Source organism: Haplochromis burtoni, unplaced genomic scaffold, assembly GCF_018398535.1.
Source record: "Haplochromis burtoni strain Fernald_Lab_line unplaced genomic scaffold, NCSU_Asbu1 Contig_246, whole genome shotgun sequence".
NCBI lineage: Eukaryota > Metazoa > Chordata > Actinopteri > Cichliformes > Cichlidae > Haplochromis > Haplochromis burtoni.
Window position 1 is genome coordinate 615,847 of NW_024582607.1, and position 22,474 is coordinate 638,320.

Consider the following 22,474-nt stretch of genomic DNA (forward strand, 5'->3'; position numbering starts at 1 on the left):
CCTCCATCCCAAATCATTAACTTCAGTTAGTGCGTAATGCTTTGCCTCACATTCAGCTCTGTCATGCTCCACTGGCTGACGTCCTCATGCTGCAGCAGTGATCCTTTGGACAGTTGTGTTAAATGGGGATGGACAGCTTTTTTTTGTGCATCTTTTATAAAGCCCTTTTTTTAAATTACTTTCGCTACCCCACTAATGTCATACATTAACTAAAAGAGTTTAGCTGTCATCTAGTTTTTTTTCTTCCCACTGTCACCAGTGTTCACTGATAGGGGATCGTCTGATTGGTTTTTTTTTTTTTTCTATTGTCGGGGCTATACCTTTCAGTACAAAGTGCCTTGAGGTGCTTGTGATAAAGTTAAATTTAACTGAATTAAATTATTAGTAAGCTTAAAATATCTGCACCCTGTTCCTCTTCTGCTTATTCCATCTGTGTCTTCTTTCCATCAGACCAGCTAAAGATCACCAACTTGAGAGTGAATTTCACCAAGCTTCACACGCTGGGGGACAACCTGCTGGACCCCAGAGATGAAATCAAAGAGAAATACTACTATGCAATATACGAGCTTGTCGTTCGTGGAAACTGCTTTTGTTATGGCCATGCCTCAGAGTGTGCCCCCATTGATGGCATCGAGGATGATGTAGAAGGAATGGTGAGTGATGAAGTTTTCAAGAAAGAACAGTGACGTCAGAAAAATCCAATGCAAACAGAATCTCACATGTTTTTTAACTAAGCAAAAAATATATGTATTTGTACTTTGGTTGGGTAACGTCGGAGGTTTCTTCCTCTTAACAGGGAGTTTTTCCTTCCCACTGTCACCCCCGATGAGTGTTTGCTCATCATGGTTCATCTGGTTGATTATTGTCGGGTCTTTAACTTACATATAAAGTGCCTTGAGTTGACTGTAGTTGTGATTAGGCTCTACATTTTTAGTTTTGCTACTGTAACTGTCCACTTTCTGCTGTGACCCAACAAATTTCCCACGTGTGGGACTAATAAAGGGTTATCTTATCTTATCTTATCTTATCTTATCTTATCTTATCTTATCTTATCTTATCTTATCTTATCTTATATAAATAATATTGAATCCAACTGAATAGAATATAAGCTATATATATTATGTGGCTGGAGTCTCGAAGCCAGTGACAATGCCCACAACTACTACTTTGTGACATATAAATACTAAGAAGTACTCACAGTATTAGCATATTTGATAAATTAATTTATAAAGTTGTTATTATGTAGAGACGATCATGAACATATGCCCAGAAAGAGATTTTATTAAACAGCTACATAAATATAAAATGAATGCTTATAACCCACAAAGTTAAGGGATGCATTTATTTGGCCAGTTAAAGTGGGAAAAATGAAACATGACTAGGTCTTACTCAACTCCCATTCCAGTCGCCAAACATGCCATTAAACATTTGCTTGGTAAAGGTCTAATGGTGAAACATTCAACCCAGCACCATGGCAAAGGGTGTAAGCATGCTTGACTGTGTGCACAGACTACGGTACAGAATACAGAGCAGTGCCTTTAATTAGCACATTACAGCCTGATTTTTCTCATCATTTCAGTGTTCTTCTTTAAGCCCCCATTCCCTTACTTCTTATCTCATGTTAAGGTTCACGGCAGGTGTGTCTGTAACCATAACACTAAGGGTTTGAACTGTGAGCAGTGCGACGACTTTTACAACGACCACCCCTGGAGGCCAGCTGAAGGACGCAACACCAATGCCTGCAAGAGTGAGTACGGATGAATGAGCTGGTTACATTTAACATTGTAACTGTTTGTAGGTTTATGAGAATAGAAAGTGAAATAGCTCACACACTGGTATATCTGTTAAACACCTCAATAAAAGTTTAAAAAGAAGGAATAAAAGTAAAGGACTAATAATCTATAAGGAAGGACTCATTAACATGAAATAAACCTGTTTTTTCTTCAGAGTGTAACTGTAACAGCCACTCGACAGCCTGTCACTTTGACATGGCAGTGTATTTGGCTACGGGAAATGTCAGCGGAGGAGTGTGTGATGACTGTCAGCACAACACCATGGGACACCACTGTGAGATATGCAAACCTTTCTACTACAAAGACCCTGTCAAGGATATAAGAGACCCAAGAGTTTGCATACGTGAGTCTGATAAAAAAAGGAATGCTTCTTTGAAATATTCACATTTGCTGTGTTGTGGAGGATTTACCGCCTGCTTGCACAGCTCTTTGGCTACGCGGGGAGAGAGATTGTGGGAATTCAGGCACAAACTTGTGTGCAGTCCTCCAAAAGCCAGCATGATCATAGTGGTACTGTGTACGTATGACTGTGAATGAGAACAGAGGCTGATTTTACCATGAAGAAGAAGAAATGGTTCTTCGTTGTTTTTTTTTTCTTTTACAAAAGCATTCTTTGCATAACATTGACTCTTCCCTCGTTGGCAGGAACAGGTCTAAGGACACAAGCCTGAAAGGTTCTGTGTAGCTTTTGGATACAGCTAACATAGCAGCGTGCCTGGACATTTACCTGTGGCATTATTTAAACACAAACAATGGAAACAGGGCCAAGTGGCTAGCCTGGATATGGATATACCATAACTGTGATCAGCCTATCAGCTTTCAGCTGCAGTTTCGAGGGGTTAAAAGTGCTCCGTGTGTAGTTCTGTATTTATCCACACAAAAGTTCTTTTAAAAGTCTATAATCAATGCATGTGCACTACAGGCTTCACGTTTCCGCCTCTGGTTAAGACGAGTTTGATGAAGTTAAAATTAAGTTAAATAGTTTAGTAATTATTCTGTCAATGTGAGAGCTGATGCTTCTTGTTGGAGGATATATTTACAGTGTTATAGAAACCTCTGCATGGACCTGTACTGGGCCATGTAGTATTTTATGAAAATCGCTGGATTCACAGCAGAAACCACACAAACTAGACTAAATGTAGATTTTCATCATTTAATGCTGCACGTTTTTCCCGCAGCGTGTGACTGTGACCCAGACGGTTCACAGAATGGGGGGATGTGCGACAGCCACACGGACCCGTCTCTCGGCATGGTGGCGGGTCAGTGCCGGTGCAAGACTAATGTGGAGGGGCCGCGCTGTGACAGGTGTAACACAGGCTTCTTTGGTCTGAGCACTGACAACCCTCATGGCTGCCAACGTGAGTATATCCCCTCTTAGCAGTCACACAAGTTCTGAATAGTCTCTGTCTACTACTCACTACTATCTCCACCCTATGCCCCCACCTACATCCAGCTTGTCAGTGTGACCCCAGAGGAACAGTGTCAGGTAGCTCCCAGTGTGACCCAGTCAGCGGAGACTGCTTCTGCAAGCGTCTTGTCACTGGACGCAGCTGTGACCAGTGTCTGGTACGATGTCATAAACGCACTTAATGTTTTAGACTTATCTTAAATGTCTTCATTTTTCATTTTATGTACTTCCTCTTTGTCTCTTTCCCCACAAACAGCAGTAACCCATAGAAGGTTGTGATTAACCACGGCAGACCCGGTGACATGTCAATGCTCTTCAGCATGCTTTATTTCACAGTTGTTGTTAAACACACAGTGAACGGCCGCAGCTCTCCCACTACCAGCCGCACACATCACCAACAACAACCACCACAGTGCCATATTTAAGATCCGCCTTCCCTGCACGACACCGCAGGCCACGCCCCGCCACAAAGGTGTTTTCCAGACTAAAGCCGGTCAGTCATTCTTGGGCTTTATGTCTAGATCTGGCTGAAAAGTGATAGCCAGAAATTCATATTCACCCACTGAGCAAATTTCCATTGATTACAGATTTAATGTCCTAGTGGTCAAGCTGGTAACCAAATAAATCAATTTAGGTTAACTTTGGATCAGAAGTAAAAGTTTGGAAGACATCTGAAGAACACCCAGCTGTTTAAAAAGTGTAAACAAACTAAAGTTCAAGCAATAGTTGGTTGGTGTACAGATTCATATTCCTAGAGAGCGATTTTTAAAAAACAATTTATTTTTTAAAATAAAACAAAACACTTAATATATATATGTAACAAAAAATCATTTATACCATCCAAATGGGGCATAAACCTGCCGGATGAGGTCATGTCATGCTGATGTGCCAGAGTGGTGAAGTGGTAAGCGATGCTTTGATATAGTTGTAACATAGTAACATCTTGCTGCCATTTTGCCTTCATCTGATAGTTAGAGTCATTAGAGGTGAGACAGAGGAACAGGGGAATTACCTGCAGCAAAGGTCCTGAAAGGTAACTTGGCAGCTGAGAGCGTTCACAGCCGTGTGTTCCCTCTCAACAGCTCAGACCTCCTTAGTTTGCTTCTTTCTTTTAAACCACTCCTCCCCCTTTTTACATGCTGTATTTCACATCACAGTTGATACAGTTTAATTACAACAGCATCAAATTAAGTTTGACATTTCCTCACACCCTCTCTGGCCAGAAGGTGATCAGCTTCCTGTTATAATTCGTTCTCTTGTCAAAACCCCCCTACTCAGCCAGGAATAGTGTAGGCAGGAATGTGTGCTCCTGCCTGGGTCATGCGTCTAAATTTAGCCCAGGGATTTGTGGCTTGTCCGGTTGGTGTGGGTTACAGCAGGCCCTAAATGGTCAGGTCTGGACCTGGTCCACAAGTGGATCCTGTTGTTTTACAAGCCTGCTTTTAGGAGCATTAATGTTCAGTGGAAAACTATTTTTAAGCACCCTGTCACTGCTTTGAAACTTTAATTATATATTATTATATATTATAAATTATCAGGGTGAATGCACATTCATCCATATCCTTCTGTGTCACCGCAGAGGGATGGATGTGAGGCTGGAACCAGAGCACACAATAAGCAATAACCAACTTTTTATGTAACTGTAATGGAGAAACCACAAAGTATCAGTTTAGCAGGCAAAACATAAAAGTAAAAAGTGAAACTGCTGACTGCGAAAACATGTAGCACACTGTCAATTTAGCTTTTTCTGAGCGAGAAGACAGTGTGACAAAGTAAAGTTAAACCATCAGGGCAGTAGTGGTGCCCCACAGCTTGTTTTATTGGACTACAGAGCTGGACACAGTAGTGTGTATGGTAGTAGTGTTTTGCGTGGTTACTCTGCTCGTCTGTATCAGTCAACCTGCCCTCTGTCTGTCCTCGTGTGTTTCTAGCCAGAACACTGGGCACTGAGCCATGACCTGAACGGCTGCAGAGACTGCGAGTGTGACATTGGAGGAGCACTGGACAACCAGTGAGTGCAGCTCTGAGTCGAGTCAACAGTTAGAGTCTGTTACAGCTTAGAGGACCTTTTAAAACCATTGTTAGATGGATGTCTGCTCAAAATACTAGCTGGTGTACTCAGCGGGATAAAAGCAAAAGGAAAAATGTAATCTTTTTATCCAAGCTGATCCATGCTGATCCAGCTTAGAAGTTCTGTGAGTCAACTTTAACTACAGGATAAAATCAGTAGTGCTTTATTTTCTGAACTAGGGCCACTGAATACTTATTTTGCAGCTCTGTTTGATATGTTTGGTACACACAATCATCTTAGCCAAAGCGTAACCACATCTGCAGTTTCAGCATAATGACTTGTAATAAATCTTGTCATCTCTTAACTTTTCATCCAACTCATCAGGACAAAGTTAATGAATAGCATCATAAATAGTAATTAAACCTTCCCATCACATCCCAAACAATAGCAAAGTACTACTGTGCATCACAGATCTTCTGGTATGGGTGCAGTTATGTTATGGCAGTGATTTGACAAGATGTATGTGTTATTCATAGCTGCTCCATAGAGAGCGGTCAGTGCCGCTGCCGCAGTCACATAACAGGGCGCCAGTGTACACAGGTGGAGTCTGGATATTTCTTTATGGCTCTGGATCACCTTCTTTATGAGGCTGAGAGCGCCACAATGGGACGGGTGAGTGAGGCCGTCACACATTGGTAGTCAGGCTCTTTAGTGAGAAGAAATCTCTACAAGCATGTCGTCCGTGTTTATGTTCTCAGGGCTGTGTGGTGGACATCAGGGAGCATCAGCCTGGCCGACCTGCTATGTGGACAGGTCTTGGGTTTTCCCGGGTACCTGAAGGTGGAACACTGGAGTTCCGTATTGGCGACATTCCCTACTCCATGGAATATGATTTGCTCATCCGCTATGAGGCGCAGGTATATGTGACTGTTCGTGTACCGTGTCATGTGTCATCAGAAAATGAAAGGAGTCCGCAAATACATGCTTACCATGCACAATGTTTCTATGCAGATGCCCCAGGACTGGGAGGAGGTTCAGGTAACGGTGATCCGTCCAGGGCCGATTCCTACCAGCAGCCCTTGTGGAAACACCATCCCCGACGATGACAGGCTCATTGTCTCTCTGCCTGCTGCAGCAAGGTCTGTGACTCACACATTTGCACACAGATGCGTGTCAGTACTGGTGTACGGTAACTGTGCGCTGCCTGCGTTCTCCTCAGGTTTGTGGTGCCTCTTCAGCCTTTGTGTCTGGAGAGAGACGTGACTTACACCCTCCGCTTGGACTTCAGTCGCTATCAGGATGCCAACAGTATCCTCAATGGAGCAGCCAACGCCGTCCTTCTTGTGGACTCTGTGAGACGCATTTCAGCTGTCTAAAATAAGAGGTGTTTTCTTGCCTTTTTAACAAATCCTTCTTCTCCAGATCGCATTGATGCCACGGCACTCCGCCATGGAGATGTTCAATGCAGGAGATCCAGCCTCCAACATCAGGAGGCAGACCTATGAGCGGTATCACTGTCACGACGGGGCAAAGAGTGTGACGCGCCCACTGATGAGTGACACCTGTGCCAAGCTGATAAGCAGCATGTCCGCTATCATAAATGATGGAGCTCTGCGTGAGTTACAAATAAAGCTTATCTGTTTGACTTTATGATTATATGTTTATATTCCTGGAGCCTGCATGATCTCAGACAACATCAGTGAAATTAACACTGTTTATGACATCATTATTAATCGCTTTTTGCCATTATTGACCTTCTTAAAGTTAAAGGCAACTCTCAGAAACGCCTTAAATCACTCATTATTTATCTTATCATTTTCGAGATGCGCTCCAGACGGGTGACTTTAGCTCCACTTCGTTGCTCTTTTTCTCTCATTGTGATCGTTGTTTATAATACATGTTTGGATCCGGTGGTTTGATGCTGGTGCTTCTCTGTCCTCCAGCTTGTAATTGTGACCCTCAGGGGTCCATCAGCTCTCTGTGTGATGTCCGGGGAGGCCAGTGTCGCTGCAGACCCAATGTGATTGGTCGACGTTGTGACCAGTGTGCTCCAGGAATGTATGGCTTTGGGCCCTCAGGCTGCACAGGTGAGAAGTGCAGATCCAGCTCAGGCCTTTCTCATTTTTCCTGCAGGTCCATTCCATACTTTTTCCCAGCTGCTAATGTTTAAACATTTCCTCAGTAAGTTTAAACATTAGTGGCGATGAGAAGTTAAACATTAGTAGGGATGGAAAAGCAAAGTATTATGAGATAGCCTGACTCTTTACAAACTAAAGTGTCATACAAGTCAAGAACTACTGAAGCACTCTTTAGTGGAACCTGTTGTCAACTCACACCAGCAACATTACAGGTGTTGAGTAGTGAGCTTGAATTGTGTACTTGTACATTTACAGTTCTTTTAATGAGTTGTGTACAATGCATCTGGCGCCCTCTACTGCCTGTCAGTGCAACTTTGCTATGCCCAAAGCCTCTTTTTCTTATTTCTACGTTCAACTCTTTCTCCCACCTCCTCTTCTTTTCCCATCATGTCCTTCTAAAACCCTCTCATCCTTTTTAATTTCCTCTTGTAATCTCTGTCTGTTCTCTGTCAAGCCTGCGGTTGCAGTTTGGACGGCTCCGTGACCCGACTTTGTGACAAGTTTGCCGGTCAGTGTCAGTGCCGTCCGGGAGCATTCGGTCAGCGCTGTGACAGATGCCAGTCGGGTTACTGGGGCTTCCCGAGCTGCCGACCCTGCCAGTGTAACGGGCATGCAGACCAGTGCGACCAGAGGACCGGCGCCTGCATCAGCTGCAGAGATAATACTGGAGGGGACAAGTGTGAGAGGTGATGATACAGTACTAGTTTGCTTGGAATCTTGTGGATGAGATCATCAACGATGATTTTATTCAAAAGTTTAGACAAAAAAAGAAAATGTTTGCAAAATATAGGGTTAGAGTTATGACTCTGCGCTAGTGCTGGAGTTGTCACCAATGATGCCTTAAACGTTTAGGGATAGGTTTACAAAATATTGATTTTCTTTTACTTTGATTCCATCTTAAATGAATAATCCAAAGATATACAGATTAAATTTAAGTCTGAATCTGAATAAGAATACTTTATTGATCCCTAGGGGAAATTATGTAAAGTGGCATCTGGCCACGCAAGAAGCCAGAGAATATGAAAGGAAACACTACAAACAGCTTCAGACACAAAGGAAAGCTAACGGTTCACACATCAGAGCAAAAAAGCACTTTGATGGCGTACTTTGTAAGGCATTACTGCAAACAGTGGCTTTGAGTAAAACTGTGTTGTTTCACAGTGGTTAGCACCGGTGCCTCACTGCAATTGGTCAGACAGGTAAGATGGTGCTGGCAAGGCTGGCAGCCTTAACCCAATTTCCCTCGGGATGAATAAAGTATTATCAATCAATCAATAATCCTGGGTTCAATCCACCTTTCTTGTGGACTTGTGTTGTGTGGGTACTCTAGTCTCCTCACGCATGTTAAGGAAGCACACTAGATTAACTGGTGATTTTACCTTTGCTGTAGTTGTAAATGCGAGGCTGGATGTCTGTGTCTCTGCGTTCGCCATGTGACAGATTGACAGCCTGTCCAGGATGTATCCCACCACTTTGAACACTCCTTATTGTAGCTGGCATTCAAATACTCGCCGGGCATCCTAGTCAGTTCGAAACTGACTGTTTACATTTGCAGTGCATTTTAGCAACACCTCCTCATCAACACAGCCAGTGATGACTGTACCAGGAAATATGTGCTAAGCTAACAGAATCAACATTGCAGAGAAAAACCCCTAAAGAAAGAGAACATTTGGAGCTTTTAGCTCACAGAGGTTATTGTACATGTGCTACATATTCATTATTTGAAACTTTAGCCACATTTAAATTCAATATACACTGCTGTAACAGAAGCACACCTGTTCACCCGAGTCACCCAGCTTGTCATTTCTGTAGGTGTGCCAATGGTTACTATGGCAATCCAATTTTGGGCACAGCATCCGGCGGTCAGTGTCGTCCGTGCCCCTGCCCAGATGGTCCCAACAGCGGACGCCACTTTGCCGTGTCTTGTTATCAGGACAGTCGTCACAGACAAATCATCTGCAACTGCAACCAAGGATACACAGGTAAACCTGAGTCAGTGCACTCTCCTACTGTCTCTGTACCTTAACTTCTGTTTGTTCCTCATCCTCAGCACGTGACACTGACTGGTGAGACCAGATGTGTGTGTGCTAGCTTTAGTTGCACACAGTTTAAATACTTTGTGATACTACTTATCTGATATATATTCAGCTGTAAGTTGTGTCACTTAAAGATAACCATGAAATATTAGTATTTTATGTCACTTGTGCTTCATCAGCATTGTTTTTGTAGCTGATTTGGATTTTGTAGCATATCCTGTGATTTGAATAACCTCAATGATTGATATTAATCTGAAACAGTGCTTACAATCTACAAGCTACAGTGATAACACAAGTTAAGACAGGGCAGAGGCTGTAACTGAAACGAGGTAAGGATGATTCTTTGACAGCGGCTTCTGGTGAATGGTAACCTTTATCGTTTCCTCCCTCCCCTGTATTACTGGCACAGGGATTGTTAAACGCTCCGGGGCGAACATTTTTAAGCGTGAGTAATGATGGTTGACCCTGCTCCCTTCCCCTCCCTGTCCACCAACCCTCACTTTCCGCTCCACCATTCCTACCCATGCATGGCTTCAGCACCCCTCCCATCAGTGGTGCTGTGCCACAGTGCACTCCTGAGTGAGACCTGGCTCAAAGAATGCCAAATCCTTTTCTGTGACTGTCTGTGATTTTTGTGCGCCTGAAATTAGAAGTTTAAACAGCATTAGAAGTGTAGAAATAGCATTTGAACCACATCTGTAAAAATGCTCCTAATACAAGGGCCTGACCCAGATTCAGTGTTTTTGAGCAGTTCTTACAAAAATAAACCTTTTAAAGTGCAAAGGAAGCGTAATGAGTCTGGGTCAGTTTTGTGTTTTGAGCAGGTTTCATCTGTTTCTGTGAATTAATGATGTTGAGAAGTGTTAGCAATTGTGGCAATATGGCCATACAATCAAGATAAACACATTTATTTGTATTTTATTTACTCCATAGATAAAGCATAATGGAGCACTGCAGGCCCTAAAAATGCAGATTATTTCTGTATATCCACAGCTCCCACTTTCTGCTCCACACTGTTTTTTCTTCCCTTTGACCTCCTCTCTCCTTCATTCTTGTCTTCCATCCAACTTTGCTGTCGTCTAATCCTCTCTGTACTTCAGTGTCTGTGCTGCCAGTGCAGCTTGACTTTACCTCTCCCCACATTCTCATTCTTTCTTTCTCTAAGTTTCTTCTGTGCTCCAGTTCCTGCTTGGCTCAGGTATGCCGAGTATTTCGGCTTTGATGTCCAACTTTTAAGGGACAGGGAATAATCTATGAAGACACTGTCAAAGCTGTGTGTAGCAGTAGTTGATGACATAATACAGTATATTACAGATTAGGACAGAATTATTAGGCCACCTATCAAAATTTTATTTTTTCATTATTTCCCAAGTTCTGTTAAAACAGAGAAAGGAATTTCCAAATATCCTAGTTTTATTTTAGATGCTTATGCTATCTTAGTTTGCACACAGACAAAATTATAAAAAAAAAAAACTACCATGGCCAAAATTATCAGCACCCCGTGATGTTAATAGTGGATTTTGCATCCTTTCTTGCTGAACAGCCTGCAGTTATTGTGGTTTTCAACAAGTCTACACCAGGAGTGATGTATGTTTTGGGTCTTTGTGGTGTTGGAAGAGAAATCGACGACCCAGACCTAGTTTACCTGCAAACAGCTTGAGGTTCTTCATTCAGGATGAGGACCAAAACGCAGGACTCAAAGATGGGAATTTAACTGAAAACAACAGCTTTGTTGCTTGAAATAATTCTTCACAAATATAAAAAACAAAACCGAAAGCAAGGAACTCGAAATATGAACTCAAACCAAAACACACAGAAACTGGGAAACTAATGGACAGAGACGAACACAGGGCTTAAATACACAAGCAGGACAACTAGAGGATTGGAGAACAGGTGGGAACACAGCTGGGACAAATGAGACATTCATAAAGACATGGACTAGACACTGAGACGTGGAAACATGACAGACTCGGGAACAGAGGAAACATGGAGCACAGAAACAAAAGTAACTAGACATGGAATATAGGGACGACGTAGTGACAGAGAACCAAGACAAGCATACAACACACGACAGACAAACAAGGAAAACAAGAATACAGAACAAACCTTCACTAGGGACATGAGACCAGGAACACAGCAGAGGCACAGAAACAGAACAGAAAACCATAGCAGATGAAGGCATGATGCTAAAATCACTGAACGTAAATGTTATAAGCCATTATGTATGTGATCACAGGTGTAGTATGATGTCCTGGAGAAGAATGTGGGGACAAAGATGCTTCACTAATGAAATTGGTTAACAAAACACTTTTGAGTGATGGCAAGTAACAGAACTGCTACATAACAGACCGCTTTAGTAAAATATTGGATTTATGTAATCATTTCCTTGCTTTAAAAAATGGGTTGAGCCAAGTGTTAGACTAACAGGTTTCTTTTAGTAGAAAGGACTTGAGAATCTGTTCATGATGAGGGGCTGTATAACTTTTTAAACCAAGATTGTCTACTGATTCTAACACTGGAATTTCATACTTTCCTGCTTCTTCTCGGATCATTCATCCTAAAATCACGGCACAAAATGGAAAATGTAAAACTATTTTTGCCATCATATCTTCTTCCTTTCTGCTCTGGCCGTAAATAATGACAATTTCTTCTTCTTTTTCCCAACCTAGGTGCCCGATGTGAGGAATGTGCCCCGGGTTATTACGGTAACCCCTCTCAGCCAGGAGGGCGCTGCCAGCCGTGCCAGTGTAACAACAACATAGACATGTCAGACGTGAACGCCTGTGACAGTCAGACTGGAGAGTGTAACAAGTGTCTTTACAACACTGAAGGTCCCAACTGTGGCATCTGCAAGAGCGGCTATTTCGGGGATGCTTCCCGACGAAACTGCAGGAGTGAGAATCACTTTCACTGTGAAACGAAAAAGCTCTGTGTTGCACGTTAGCGATACTTCAGAAATCGAAAGAAATCTTAATTAGCCTTTTTTTCCCCTTCAGAGTGCACATGTAACTTCCTGGGTACTGAACGCAGCCAGTGTATTGAGCGCGAGGACTGCGTGTGCCAGCGGGCCACAGGCCAGTGCCAGTGTCTGCAAAATGTCGTAGGTCTGGCGTGCGACCACTGCGCCCCCAACCACTGGAACCTGGCCAGTGGGAGGGGCTGTGAACCATGCAGCTGTGATCCTAACAACTCTGTTACCTCTGCGTGTAATGAGGTAGGGAATACTTTGTGTTTTTTAGTGGGAATGCTTTCACTATACAGAGCTTGTGTGACATATTTCTTTTTGTCGTGCAGTTCTCTGGTCAGTGTCAGTGCCGTGATGGCTTTGGAGGGAAGGCATGCACAGACTGTCAGGAGAACTTCTGGGGAGACCCCAGGACACAGTGCAGAGGTGTGAGACACAAGAACATGAGAAAACAGTGTTAAAGAGACCAAATGATTTAACGAGATGAACTCTTGCTGCTCATGCTTTGAGATTGTTTGCACTCAAGAAAGTATTCTTACAGAATGATAAACACATGCACACAGTGCTGTTAGTTACAATGAGTTTCAAAATAAATGTATTCCATAACTGGACAACAGTCACTCAGGTTAGTCAGTCAGGTCTCAACAAAAGGAGACTATTTATCCACCTGCACTATTTTCATTTGGCACACTAGCTTTTGTTTTGGGACCTCTGTGCTCTTCCAAATGCACACTTGGAAAATAGCAGCAGGACCCAAGCACAGAATACTGTCTGAGAATGTAAATGTTATGATTTAGAGACCCTCTTAAGTATTGTTGCATCCTCTAGGCACTGCTGTACCCTTGACAGGGGTTACTCAGTTGCATCCGTGTGATTTGTAGCCTACAGAAAGCAATCTTGAACTTTTTATAACAATTTTGTACCATAAAGTAATATTACAAACATTGACATTATAAAGAAAATGTGATAGCAGAGATTTGTGACTAAGCTTGTCTTTGGTGTGTGGTTGGATTTTGGCAGTAAGCGCTTTGTTATTGTGGAAATTTTGTGGGGCTATATGCAATATTGTACACGAGTACATTTGCATTGTTTTAAGCTAATATGCAGTTATGTATAAAATAACGTACACCTTCTCTGAATTCAAATTCAGCTGAAAGATCTTTATGTATCGGTTATGTATGTTTTGGGAGTTTGGTGGTCGGCAGAATCCAGCTGTGTGCTACCACAAGGAGGAATGACATCATCACTCATCTGTGAGAAGTAATTTTTTTCATGCCCATCAACCAGGGAAGGGTTATAACACAATTTCCAAACTATTTGAAGTTCATCATCCTACAGAGAGAAACTTGTTCACAAGTAGAAAACAGTGAAGAAAGCTATCATTCTTCCCAGCATGGACATTCCAACAAATTCAGCCCAGGGCCAGACTGTACAATTCTCAGACAGACTACAAAAAACCTAAGAGCTTTGTCTTAGACTCTAGAAGTCTGACTTTGAGTTTTAAACGTTAAAGTTCATGACAGTAGAACTGGAAAAAGACTGATTAAGTATGGCTTGTTTGGAAGGGCTGCCAAGAGAAAGCTTCTTGTGTCTTAAAGAAAGTAGAGAAAGAAAATAAGAGCTTCTCCTGTGCCGTGTTCAGCCAGCATCAGGTGAAGACTCACAGAAGCTAATATGGTGCTGCTAGACTAGCTCCGTTTGTTCTCTACTAACTATCCTCTCATTTTCTCCCCTATAGCATGTGACTGTGACTGGCGTGGGATTGAGACCTCTCAGTGCAACCGAGTGACAGGCCACTGCGTTTGTCAGCAGGGAGTGTCGGGTGTCCGCTGTGACCAGTGTGCCAGAGGCTTTTCTGGCCAGTTCCCCAACTGCCAGCCCTGTCACCAGTGTTTTGGGGACTGGGATCGCATTGTGCAGGTTCAGCTTTAATGCAGGGAGGATGGATCTAATCCTTGAATCATTGATTGATTAGGTGTCAACCCCAATCTTTTGTTTCTCTTTCTTGTCATTACCAGGACTTGGGAGCGCGCACAAAGGCTCTTGCAGAGCGTGCCCATGAGATTCAGACCACTGGGCTTATTGGACCTTATGAGAAAGCCTTTAAAGACCTGGAGGAGAAGCTGGCACAAGCTCAGGACATTGTCACTGCACGCAATGCCACTGCTGCAGCTGTCACTACCCTAATGGAGCTTATTGAAGATCTTAGGTAAAGCAGATTCATCTGCAGTTATTTTATCGCTTAACTTAGCTAATAGTTTCAGCATAAACCCTTATTTCCTTATCATGCTCAGTTCCAGCTCCATAGTTTTATTCTTTGACTCGACTTTCATAGCTTTGCATGACACACAGTCCAGAGTGCCTTAGTCCACCCTGTGTCTGAGTTAAATATTTCTGGCTCCTTTCACCTTATTATTATTCTGACTGGTAACAACCTGTAAACAGAAGGTTTGGCAAAGTGGTGGGCGGAGCCTCTCTTCTCACAAAATAGAGTTGTGTGCCTGAGATGACCATATTAGGAACATCTGCTCTCACATGCAGGACCAGCAGTAGAAATAAAAAGTCCTTTTGATCAAGGACTTTTTATCATATCTTTTGCCAGATCAAATAGCAAAACAACAATCAAACATCATTAACATATTTACTCAGGAGAAGAGATGCCAATCATGGGACGTCTTGAACAGCGATACAGTGTATATTTTAGAACAAGTCTAAAAAGTTTATTCCACAATCTATGTTGCTATAAAGATAACCAAAGCATGTCCATTAGTGTGGCTGGGGCCCCTCTGCAGTCATATTTAGGATCCAGTTCTATATGAATTTTTGATAACTTGTCCTTAGACCAATGAAGATGATGTGCGCCTTTAAACTGTGCTGCAGAATGTCTAAGGCACACCGTACAAGTTTAAATCCTCCTTATACTTTTTCCCATTTGGGTCCAGAGTCAGTTTCCCATTTCAAGATCATCTCTTCCCCTTTTTAAAACAGTGCTTTTTTGTAAGTTATGGTCTTTATAGATTTTTAATCACCATTTGACGTCTCCAGAGTACGTGGCAGGGATCATTTTCTGTGAAAGAAAGGATGTGCTGCTAAACACCGCTTGGTTAGATGCTGGCAACACCAACCCTTTATGTGAACATCCGGGGTAAATGGGATTAATTTAGCAAAATTAATAACCAGCTTCATCTGACTGTTTATCCTGATCCCCAGTGTTAGAGTAAGTGAGTAAAGATAATGATAAGATACACTGTTGAACTTGCCCTGATCAGTTGAAGTGTATTGAGAGAAGTATACATCCTACTCATTTGTTTGTCTCATGTGAAGCAGGCATGTGGTTGGCTGGAAATGGACCCAGAATTCAGGACTCAGCAGACAAATGTTAAACTCAAAATCACAACTTTATTGCTGGCAAAATGTGACACAGGGACTGGGGATAAACAAACATGGATATATGACTGACTGGGGAGACAAAACGATGAAACACAGAAGATTATGGGAACAGGAAGGGCTAAATACAGGGACAGGACTACAGATGTGTTAGATTGATTAGACAGTGAAAGCAGACAGACACGGGGTCATGAGCAGGGAGACAGAAAGGATAACAAAGCATGGAGACTAAACAGACTACAACAGGAGACGCTGATGACAAGAAACAGAGATGAGACTAGGAACAGACTGGACACGAAAGGGAACTAACGTAACAAAACAAGAACCTTGAACTAGAAATAACAAACTCAGGTGCGCTAGAGAATACTAAACTCAACATTAACTAATATAAAACTTGAATGTAAACATTTCATAAATCCAAAGGAATGAGTAAGAGTTGAAGACCCAGGACCGTGACATTTTTTTGATTTGATTTGAAATCTTATCAACATATATTACATTTTCAAGCCAAACATATTTTATATATACAAATCCTACAGTGATTTTAGTCAGGTATCAAAGGCTTCATCATTTACAGAAGGGGTAAAGATGTTGTTTTTTTTTTACTGATGCAGCAAACCAGGGAAGAAAAAACAACTTTCAGAAACTGAGATTTGTCTGTGGATACAGATGTTACAGATGTTTGTCTTTCTCACCAGAGCACAGATTGGTGAGACCACTGACACCTTAAACAGTCTTGAGGGAGAATTAACCATCGTGCAGGACAGCAACTCAGAGGCAAGCAAGGAGCTGAGTGCTCTGGAAAGAGAGGCCAAAGAGCTTAACCTCACTTCAGAGCAGCTACACCACCAGCTGGATATCCTTAAAAACTCCAACTTCTTAGGTGAGAAAACTGTGTTGATTTAAATTTCTGTCTAATAAAATCTAAGAATATTTTTTTTGCATAATTCATCTACCTCCCATTTTTCACTCCAATCAGAAATAACATCAGCATCTCATCTAATATGTTTCTTAAAGGGGCGTATGACAGCATCCTTAGCTCCTACAACAGGTCTCGCGATGCAGAGAGGCGGGCTAATGAATCAACCACCACCAAACCTAGTACAGTCAGCCAGTCTGCAGACACACGCCGCCGCACTGAACGCCTCATTGCTGCAAAGAAAGACGACTTCAACCGTAAAAATGCTGCAAACAAGCGTGCTCTGGGAGAGCTCAACACCAAAACACAGGGCTTGGACATGAAGAAGCTCAACGAGAAGGTTTGTTTTATTCTTTATTGTTCTTGTTTAGCTGTCTGCACTCATATAGTTTCATATTTACTCATATTTATTTTGTAGGTGACATAGGCTCTATCCACTGTGGATTAGAGGAGTACTTGAGTCCTGCACATATACTTGCAATATCCATACCAGTGAAATTACATTTGCATTCATACCAACAGGTTTGTGGTGCTCCAGGTGATGCCCCCTGTGCAGAAAGCCCCTGTGGGGGTGCCGGTTGCCGTGATGATGAAGGGAAGCGTCATTGTGGAGGCCTGAACTGTAACGGTGCTGTGGCAGTAGCTGACAGTTCCCTGGAGAAAGCCAGACATGCAGAGAGGGAGCTGAACAAAGCTATGAAGGAAGTGGAGGGACTCTTTACTAAGGTATGAGAGTATATGCAGATGCTAATGGTGTGTGTGTGTGTGTGTGTGTGTGTGAGTGTGGTGTGTGTGTGTGTGTGTGTGTGTGTGTGTGTGTGTGTGTGTGTGTGTGTGTGTGTGTGTGTGAGAGAGAGAGAGAGAGAGAGAGAGAGAGAGAGAAACGGGTTTTCACAGGACTCTGGATTCCTGCAAAAAACGAATTACTTCTAGCAGTATCTGGAAGTATAAGCTTTATTTGTAGTTGAATGACTTTATCACTCTGACACATCAATGTGGAGGAATTTTTAACCATCCTTCTCTGCCACAAGGCTTGCATCCCTATCCCAAATATTAACATTAAGAGCTTGGGTCAGTTCTGTGTCTGACCAGTTAGCTCAGTAGGTTGAGAAACAGACAGAAGTGTGAGGAGCTTGCAGAAGGTGATTTCTTTAGTGAGACACTTCGCTTGATTTTCAGAGAATTGAGGTTACTCTAGTAACCAAACATTTTGATTGCACCCACAGTAATAAGTGCAGTTGTAAATCTCGCTATCAAAGATATAAACATTTGTGTCTTTATCCAGGTGGCAGAGGCTAAAACACAGGCAGAGGAGGCTAAGGGTAAAGCCAAGGCAGCTCTGGATAAAGCCGCCACTACCAAGAACAAAGTGGAGCGTTCCAATAATGACCTGAGAGACCTCATCAAACAGATCAGGGACTTTCTCACACGTAATCTTCAAAAGATTTATTTATTTATCACTGAAACCTTGTTGAATATTGATGTTACCTGATAATCTAGCCTCCTAATAATCCTGATATATCTCTCTCAGAGGAAGGCGCAGACCCAGACAGTATTGAGGCAGTGGCAAACCGTGTGTTGGAGCTCTCCATTCCTGCTTCACCCATTCAAATCAAGCATCTCGCTGATGAAATCAAGGAGCGGGTCCACAGCCTTTCAAATGTGGATGCCATCCTGCAGCAGACGCAGGATGATGTCCGCAAGGCCGAACAACTGCTGCTGGATGCCAAAAGGGCGAGGTAGTTAGATTTAAAACTGTATTATAATGTATCGGTATAGAATTATTTGTGCTACTTGCGGTCGTTAACGCTTCATTGTTGTGAAGGCATCATGCTGAGGGGGTGAAGACGACAGCAGAGACAGTGGAACAGGCCTTGGTGGATGCTAAGAATGCCCAGACTTCAGCAGAGAAAGCCATAACAAAAGCCAGAGCTGACATCGGGGAGACTAAAAAACGGCTGACAGAGGTTAGCAAAAATTCATAACACTTATGTATATTGTGGGCATTGCCTGTATACAAAAGATGGATGTAGTCGCTGTGACATCACTCATTGGTTTTGGATTCCTAGTTTTAAAGTTTCAGTGTTAGTATTTTGACCAACATCATGTTAGTTTTTTAGAGCCCAAAATTGCTGTATATGGATGAAAGGGGTTGAGTGCTAAATTATCAGCTAATTAGCAAGCTTCTTTAGCTAGCTGCATATATAATCTGTATGGATATAATGCACGCGCAGGTATACTGGTCTCATTTGCTAAATGTTATTCTTACTGAATCCAACATGATGTTGATTTGATTAATGATGCTCAACATTACTGACAAAAAAGATGATAAAACAGCGTCACTTTGGGATGAGCCCACTGTGTGACAAGTCCCTAATGTAAGAGCAGAGCCGTGGCCTTGGTTTCACAGTCATTTCTGCTCCTCACTAGTCACATTTCAAAGCACAAATATGGTGATGATGAAAACTTCAAATGCCTTTGTGCACTTATATGTACAGTTATCTTAAAGCACTTTCATTCTAGTGGTCAGTAGAACACAAAAACCTCATGTTTAGTGCCCAAATAAAAACAAAAATGAAAGTTTGAAAATTTTGCAGACTTTGTCCCAAAGAAAAGTTTAAAAGGTTTTCTTCTGTAAAGGTCATAATTCTACTATTTTGTTTGTTGTTGCAGAATCTCTCTGGTCAGTGGCTGTGAGCCACAGTAGAGCTTAACTGAACAACAGGTTATTTCTTTAAGCATTTTACATAAAAAAAATATAGTTTAGGAAGTTAAGAGTTGTGTCTGTTGGACAGCTTCCTTTTTCAGCAGGCAAAAACAAAATAAAAAAATTAAACTAGATTTTAATGACCCTAATTATAAAAGATAAATATACATATCACAGTGTTTTGTTTATAGCATGTTTCTGCTGCCCCCTAGTGGTTATAAAATACATAACCATAGATTAAAAGAGTTTTTTTGTTTGGCTTTTTTTTTTATTCGTGAAATTTCAGGGACCAAAACATATGCAAGCTGATCAACATGCTTAGAGAAATTACTTGCACATAAGGGATAATGACAGTTATCCCAGTTAGATAACGTTAATTTCAATTCAGAAAGAACTTTACTTCTTTTACCCACTCTATGCAGATTGAGTCAGAAACATCTGATGGTGAGATGAACCTTAATGATGCCGTGGCCCGCCTCAACACACTGAGACGTGAGATCAATGCCTTGAAGACCAAACGTGCCAGCAACAGCATGGCAGCTGCCCGAGCTGAAGAGACAGCTACCATGGCACGGGACAAGGCAAATGAAGCCAAGCAGGTGTGTGTTTGTGTTTGTGTGTGCTTCATAACAACCAGACATGTCTGTTATAAAAGAAGATGTCTTTCTGCGCAGATTCTGGATGGTCAGTTGACAGATAAATACAATGAGGTACAGCAGCGGGTTGACACTAAAGCCAAGGCTGTGCAGGATGCCAAGAAAAGGGCAGAGAGACTCAGAGATGAAGCCAAGGAACTTCTGAAAGATGCCCAGAAAAAGCTACAGAGGCTTGCAGGTACTTATTAATGTCTGTGAGTGTCTGGAGGACAAAAGCAGATAGTTGCAAAGAAACAGTTGATGCAATACATTTATCAAATTTTGTCTAAATTATGTCAATCTTGACTTGTAGGCAACATGTGTACATTTTTAAAATGTGTGGTGACTGACAACACTCTAAGAATACAAGTCTTTAAACGACATTAATACAACAAAATGATCAGTTATGAAAAGAATAACGTGGACAAAAGGCAAATAAACCTTACCAAACAGAAGACATTAGTACTTGTGTAAATATATACACTATGTTTGATATAAACATGACTTTTCAAAGACTAACATACCTGCTCAACGTACTCACATACTCAGATCACATCAGCAGAGAACTTCAGTACATTAAGCTGACAACTTTTGCTCCACAATTATTAACTGAATTTAGAACATTCATTGAAGCAAAAAAAAAAATCAAAATTGTTATTAATTAAATTAAATATGGTGTGATTAATTTTTATAAAATTAACATTTTAAATGTCACACTGTTCCTTCCAGGCTAAATTCTGTGTCGATCATAACATTCCATTTATGATTGACACATTCATTCATAACATTTCTCTTTCTTTCAGCTTAAAAATCTATGTAAAATACTTGAGTTGTGGCCTTTTTGGTTGCAAAGCATTAAAATACAAATCTAAAATACATCTAAGAGCATCAGTAGGTTTCGTGGCAATAGAATAGATATTTAGCTTTATTTGGCTGTCATTCCTTATCATGTGAATACTAAATGAAGAACATGTATATGACTGAAAACATTTGGGTCCTACAATTGGTCCCTGAGGAACTCCAAATGTTAATTCACAGTGTTTTAAAAACAGTCTAAAATTGAGAGTGAGAACATTTTTCCAGATACTCCAGATTAGATATTTTGTGTGTTTAAAAGCCAAGACCTGATCAGCTAATGTCTCGCTGTGTAACCATTCCTGAAATGTTTGGATTCTGCAGAGTTGGAAAAAAACTATGAGGAAAACCAGAAGAAACTGGAGGGGAAGGCTCGTCAGTTAGACGGTTTGGAGGACAAGATGAAAAGCATCCTCCATGACATCAACAAACAGATCCAGATCTACAACACATGTCAATAACTCACCACTCAAAGTCAAAAAGAAAGAAGTCCGCCATCTTCTCCGTCTGTCACTTCCTTCAGATACAGTTACACGTCAAAACGCAACAAAAAATAAAGTCACTCCAGAAGTGAATGTGCATTTTTGTCTCCAAATGTTCCTGTTTTGTCAGTGTTTGCAATCGTTGCTATCATATTGACATAAATAAAGGTTGTCTGATGTCATGTTTTATTTCTGATTCAAATTCGAGCACAATATATTTGCATTTATTGCTGCAAATAAGATCACATGTATATGTTAAAATGTGTGATTTCAATTATAAAAACAATGTAAGTTATATATTTTAAATCATTTTAAATTATAATGTTTTCCCTTTATTTACCATGTGATGGTCTAGCTGTAGTTAGATGGTCCAGGCCTTAACCATTAACCATTGTCTTCTGTTATTGAATGTGGATGAAGTTGCAATCAGCTGTCACATTTTTCTCTTAAGTATTATTTTGTTATTTTGCTTTTTAAATTTGAATAAAATCCTCAGAGGAAGGAGCAAACAGAGCCGTGTAGTTGTAATAAGAACCTTTATTATATATATATCTATATAAAATTGTCCAATGAAGCACAGATGAAGTGTGAGTCAGGAATCCAGTTACCATGTTTGTCTTCAAGCAAAATAGCAGGGAAACAAATCATAAACATTTATATGTGGAAAAATAATGAACTGTTTGTCTCTGCTGCCTGGAGTAGGAGGGTGGCTGTATACTGAATGTTAAGAATTGCAACCAAATGCCAAGATTGTGAATGTTTATCACACATTCTGTGATGGAGCTTGGAGTTATTGTTTATTGAAGTGACATAGTAATAAGCGATGTGTAGTACGCTGTTTAATTGTGCCTTACATTGCCAGTATCATACATTCTTTTACTATTTGCATGCCAATTTGGTTTTTTTTGTTTTTTTTCTAGGTGTAACAGATGATTTTGGTACACCTAGAAGCTGCAGCCAAATGATTGATAACTGCTTAACAAAATGAAAATACCAAAAGTAACCTTTGTAAAGTTTTAAAGTGTACAGTTTGATGAATGAATAACTTTTAAAAAATCTGTGTAGATGTTTGTTTGTTTGTTTGTTTTTTCATTACATTTATCACAAAGCAGAATGATTTGAAGTTTCCACGTTTTCT

General features: G+C 41.2%; 1 protein-coding gene across 2 annotated transcripts in view; it reads left to right on the forward strand.

Annotated features, from left to right (window-relative positions):
- Nucleotides 1-21,347, forward strand: part of lamb2 (laminin, beta 2 (laminin S)) — a 44,531-nt gene extending 23,184 nt beyond the window's left edge. Inside the window, exons 8-36 of one of the 2 annotated variants that reach the window (XM_005938082.2) lie at nucleotides 451-653; nucleotides 1,627-1,747; nucleotides 1,948-2,136; nucleotides 2,972-3,151; nucleotides 3,247-3,359; nucleotides 5,133-5,212; nucleotides 5,749-5,884; nucleotides 5,971-6,129; nucleotides 6,224-6,351; nucleotides 6,432-6,564; nucleotides 6,635-6,827; nucleotides 7,156-7,299; nucleotides 7,805-8,036; nucleotides 9,163-9,332; nucleotides 9,796-9,831; nucleotides 12,056-12,280; nucleotides 12,383-12,600; nucleotides 12,681-12,777; nucleotides 14,090-14,271; nucleotides 14,370-14,560; nucleotides 16,437-16,621; nucleotides 16,756-16,997; nucleotides 17,180-17,383; nucleotides 17,943-18,087; nucleotides 18,189-18,396; nucleotides 18,483-18,624; nucleotides 19,787-19,963; nucleotides 20,039-20,198; nucleotides 21,179-21,347. In XM_005938082.2, coding sequence (XP_005938144.1) covers nucleotides 451-653; nucleotides 1,627-1,747; nucleotides 1,948-2,136; nucleotides 2,972-3,151; nucleotides 3,247-3,359; nucleotides 5,133-5,212; nucleotides 5,749-5,884; nucleotides 5,971-6,129; nucleotides 6,224-6,351; nucleotides 6,432-6,564; nucleotides 6,635-6,827; nucleotides 7,156-7,299; nucleotides 7,805-8,036; nucleotides 9,163-9,332; nucleotides 9,796-9,831; nucleotides 12,056-12,280; nucleotides 12,383-12,600; nucleotides 12,681-12,777; nucleotides 14,090-14,271; nucleotides 14,370-14,560; nucleotides 16,437-16,621; nucleotides 16,756-16,997; nucleotides 17,180-17,383; nucleotides 17,943-18,087; nucleotides 18,189-18,396; nucleotides 18,483-18,624; nucleotides 19,787-19,963; nucleotides 20,039-20,198; nucleotides 21,179-21,315 — 4,730 coding nt within the window. In that variant the 3' untranslated portion in view covers nucleotides 21,316-21,347. The remainder of the gene's footprint in view (nucleotides 1-450; nucleotides 654-1,626; nucleotides 1,748-1,947; nucleotides 2,137-2,971; nucleotides 3,152-3,246; nucleotides 3,360-5,132; nucleotides 5,213-5,748; nucleotides 5,885-5,970; nucleotides 6,130-6,223; nucleotides 6,352-6,431; nucleotides 6,565-6,634; nucleotides 6,828-7,155; nucleotides 7,300-7,804; nucleotides 8,037-9,162; nucleotides 9,333-9,795; nucleotides 9,832-12,055; nucleotides 12,281-12,382; nucleotides 12,601-12,680; nucleotides 12,778-14,089; nucleotides 14,272-14,369; nucleotides 14,561-16,436; nucleotides 16,622-16,755; nucleotides 16,998-17,179; nucleotides 17,384-17,942; nucleotides 18,088-18,188; nucleotides 18,397-18,482; nucleotides 18,625-19,786; nucleotides 19,964-20,038; nucleotides 20,199-21,178) is intronic. The other variant, XM_005938083.2, reaches the window with a different exon arrangement.
- The last annotated feature ends 1,127 nt before the right edge of the window (nucleotides 21,348-22,474 follow it).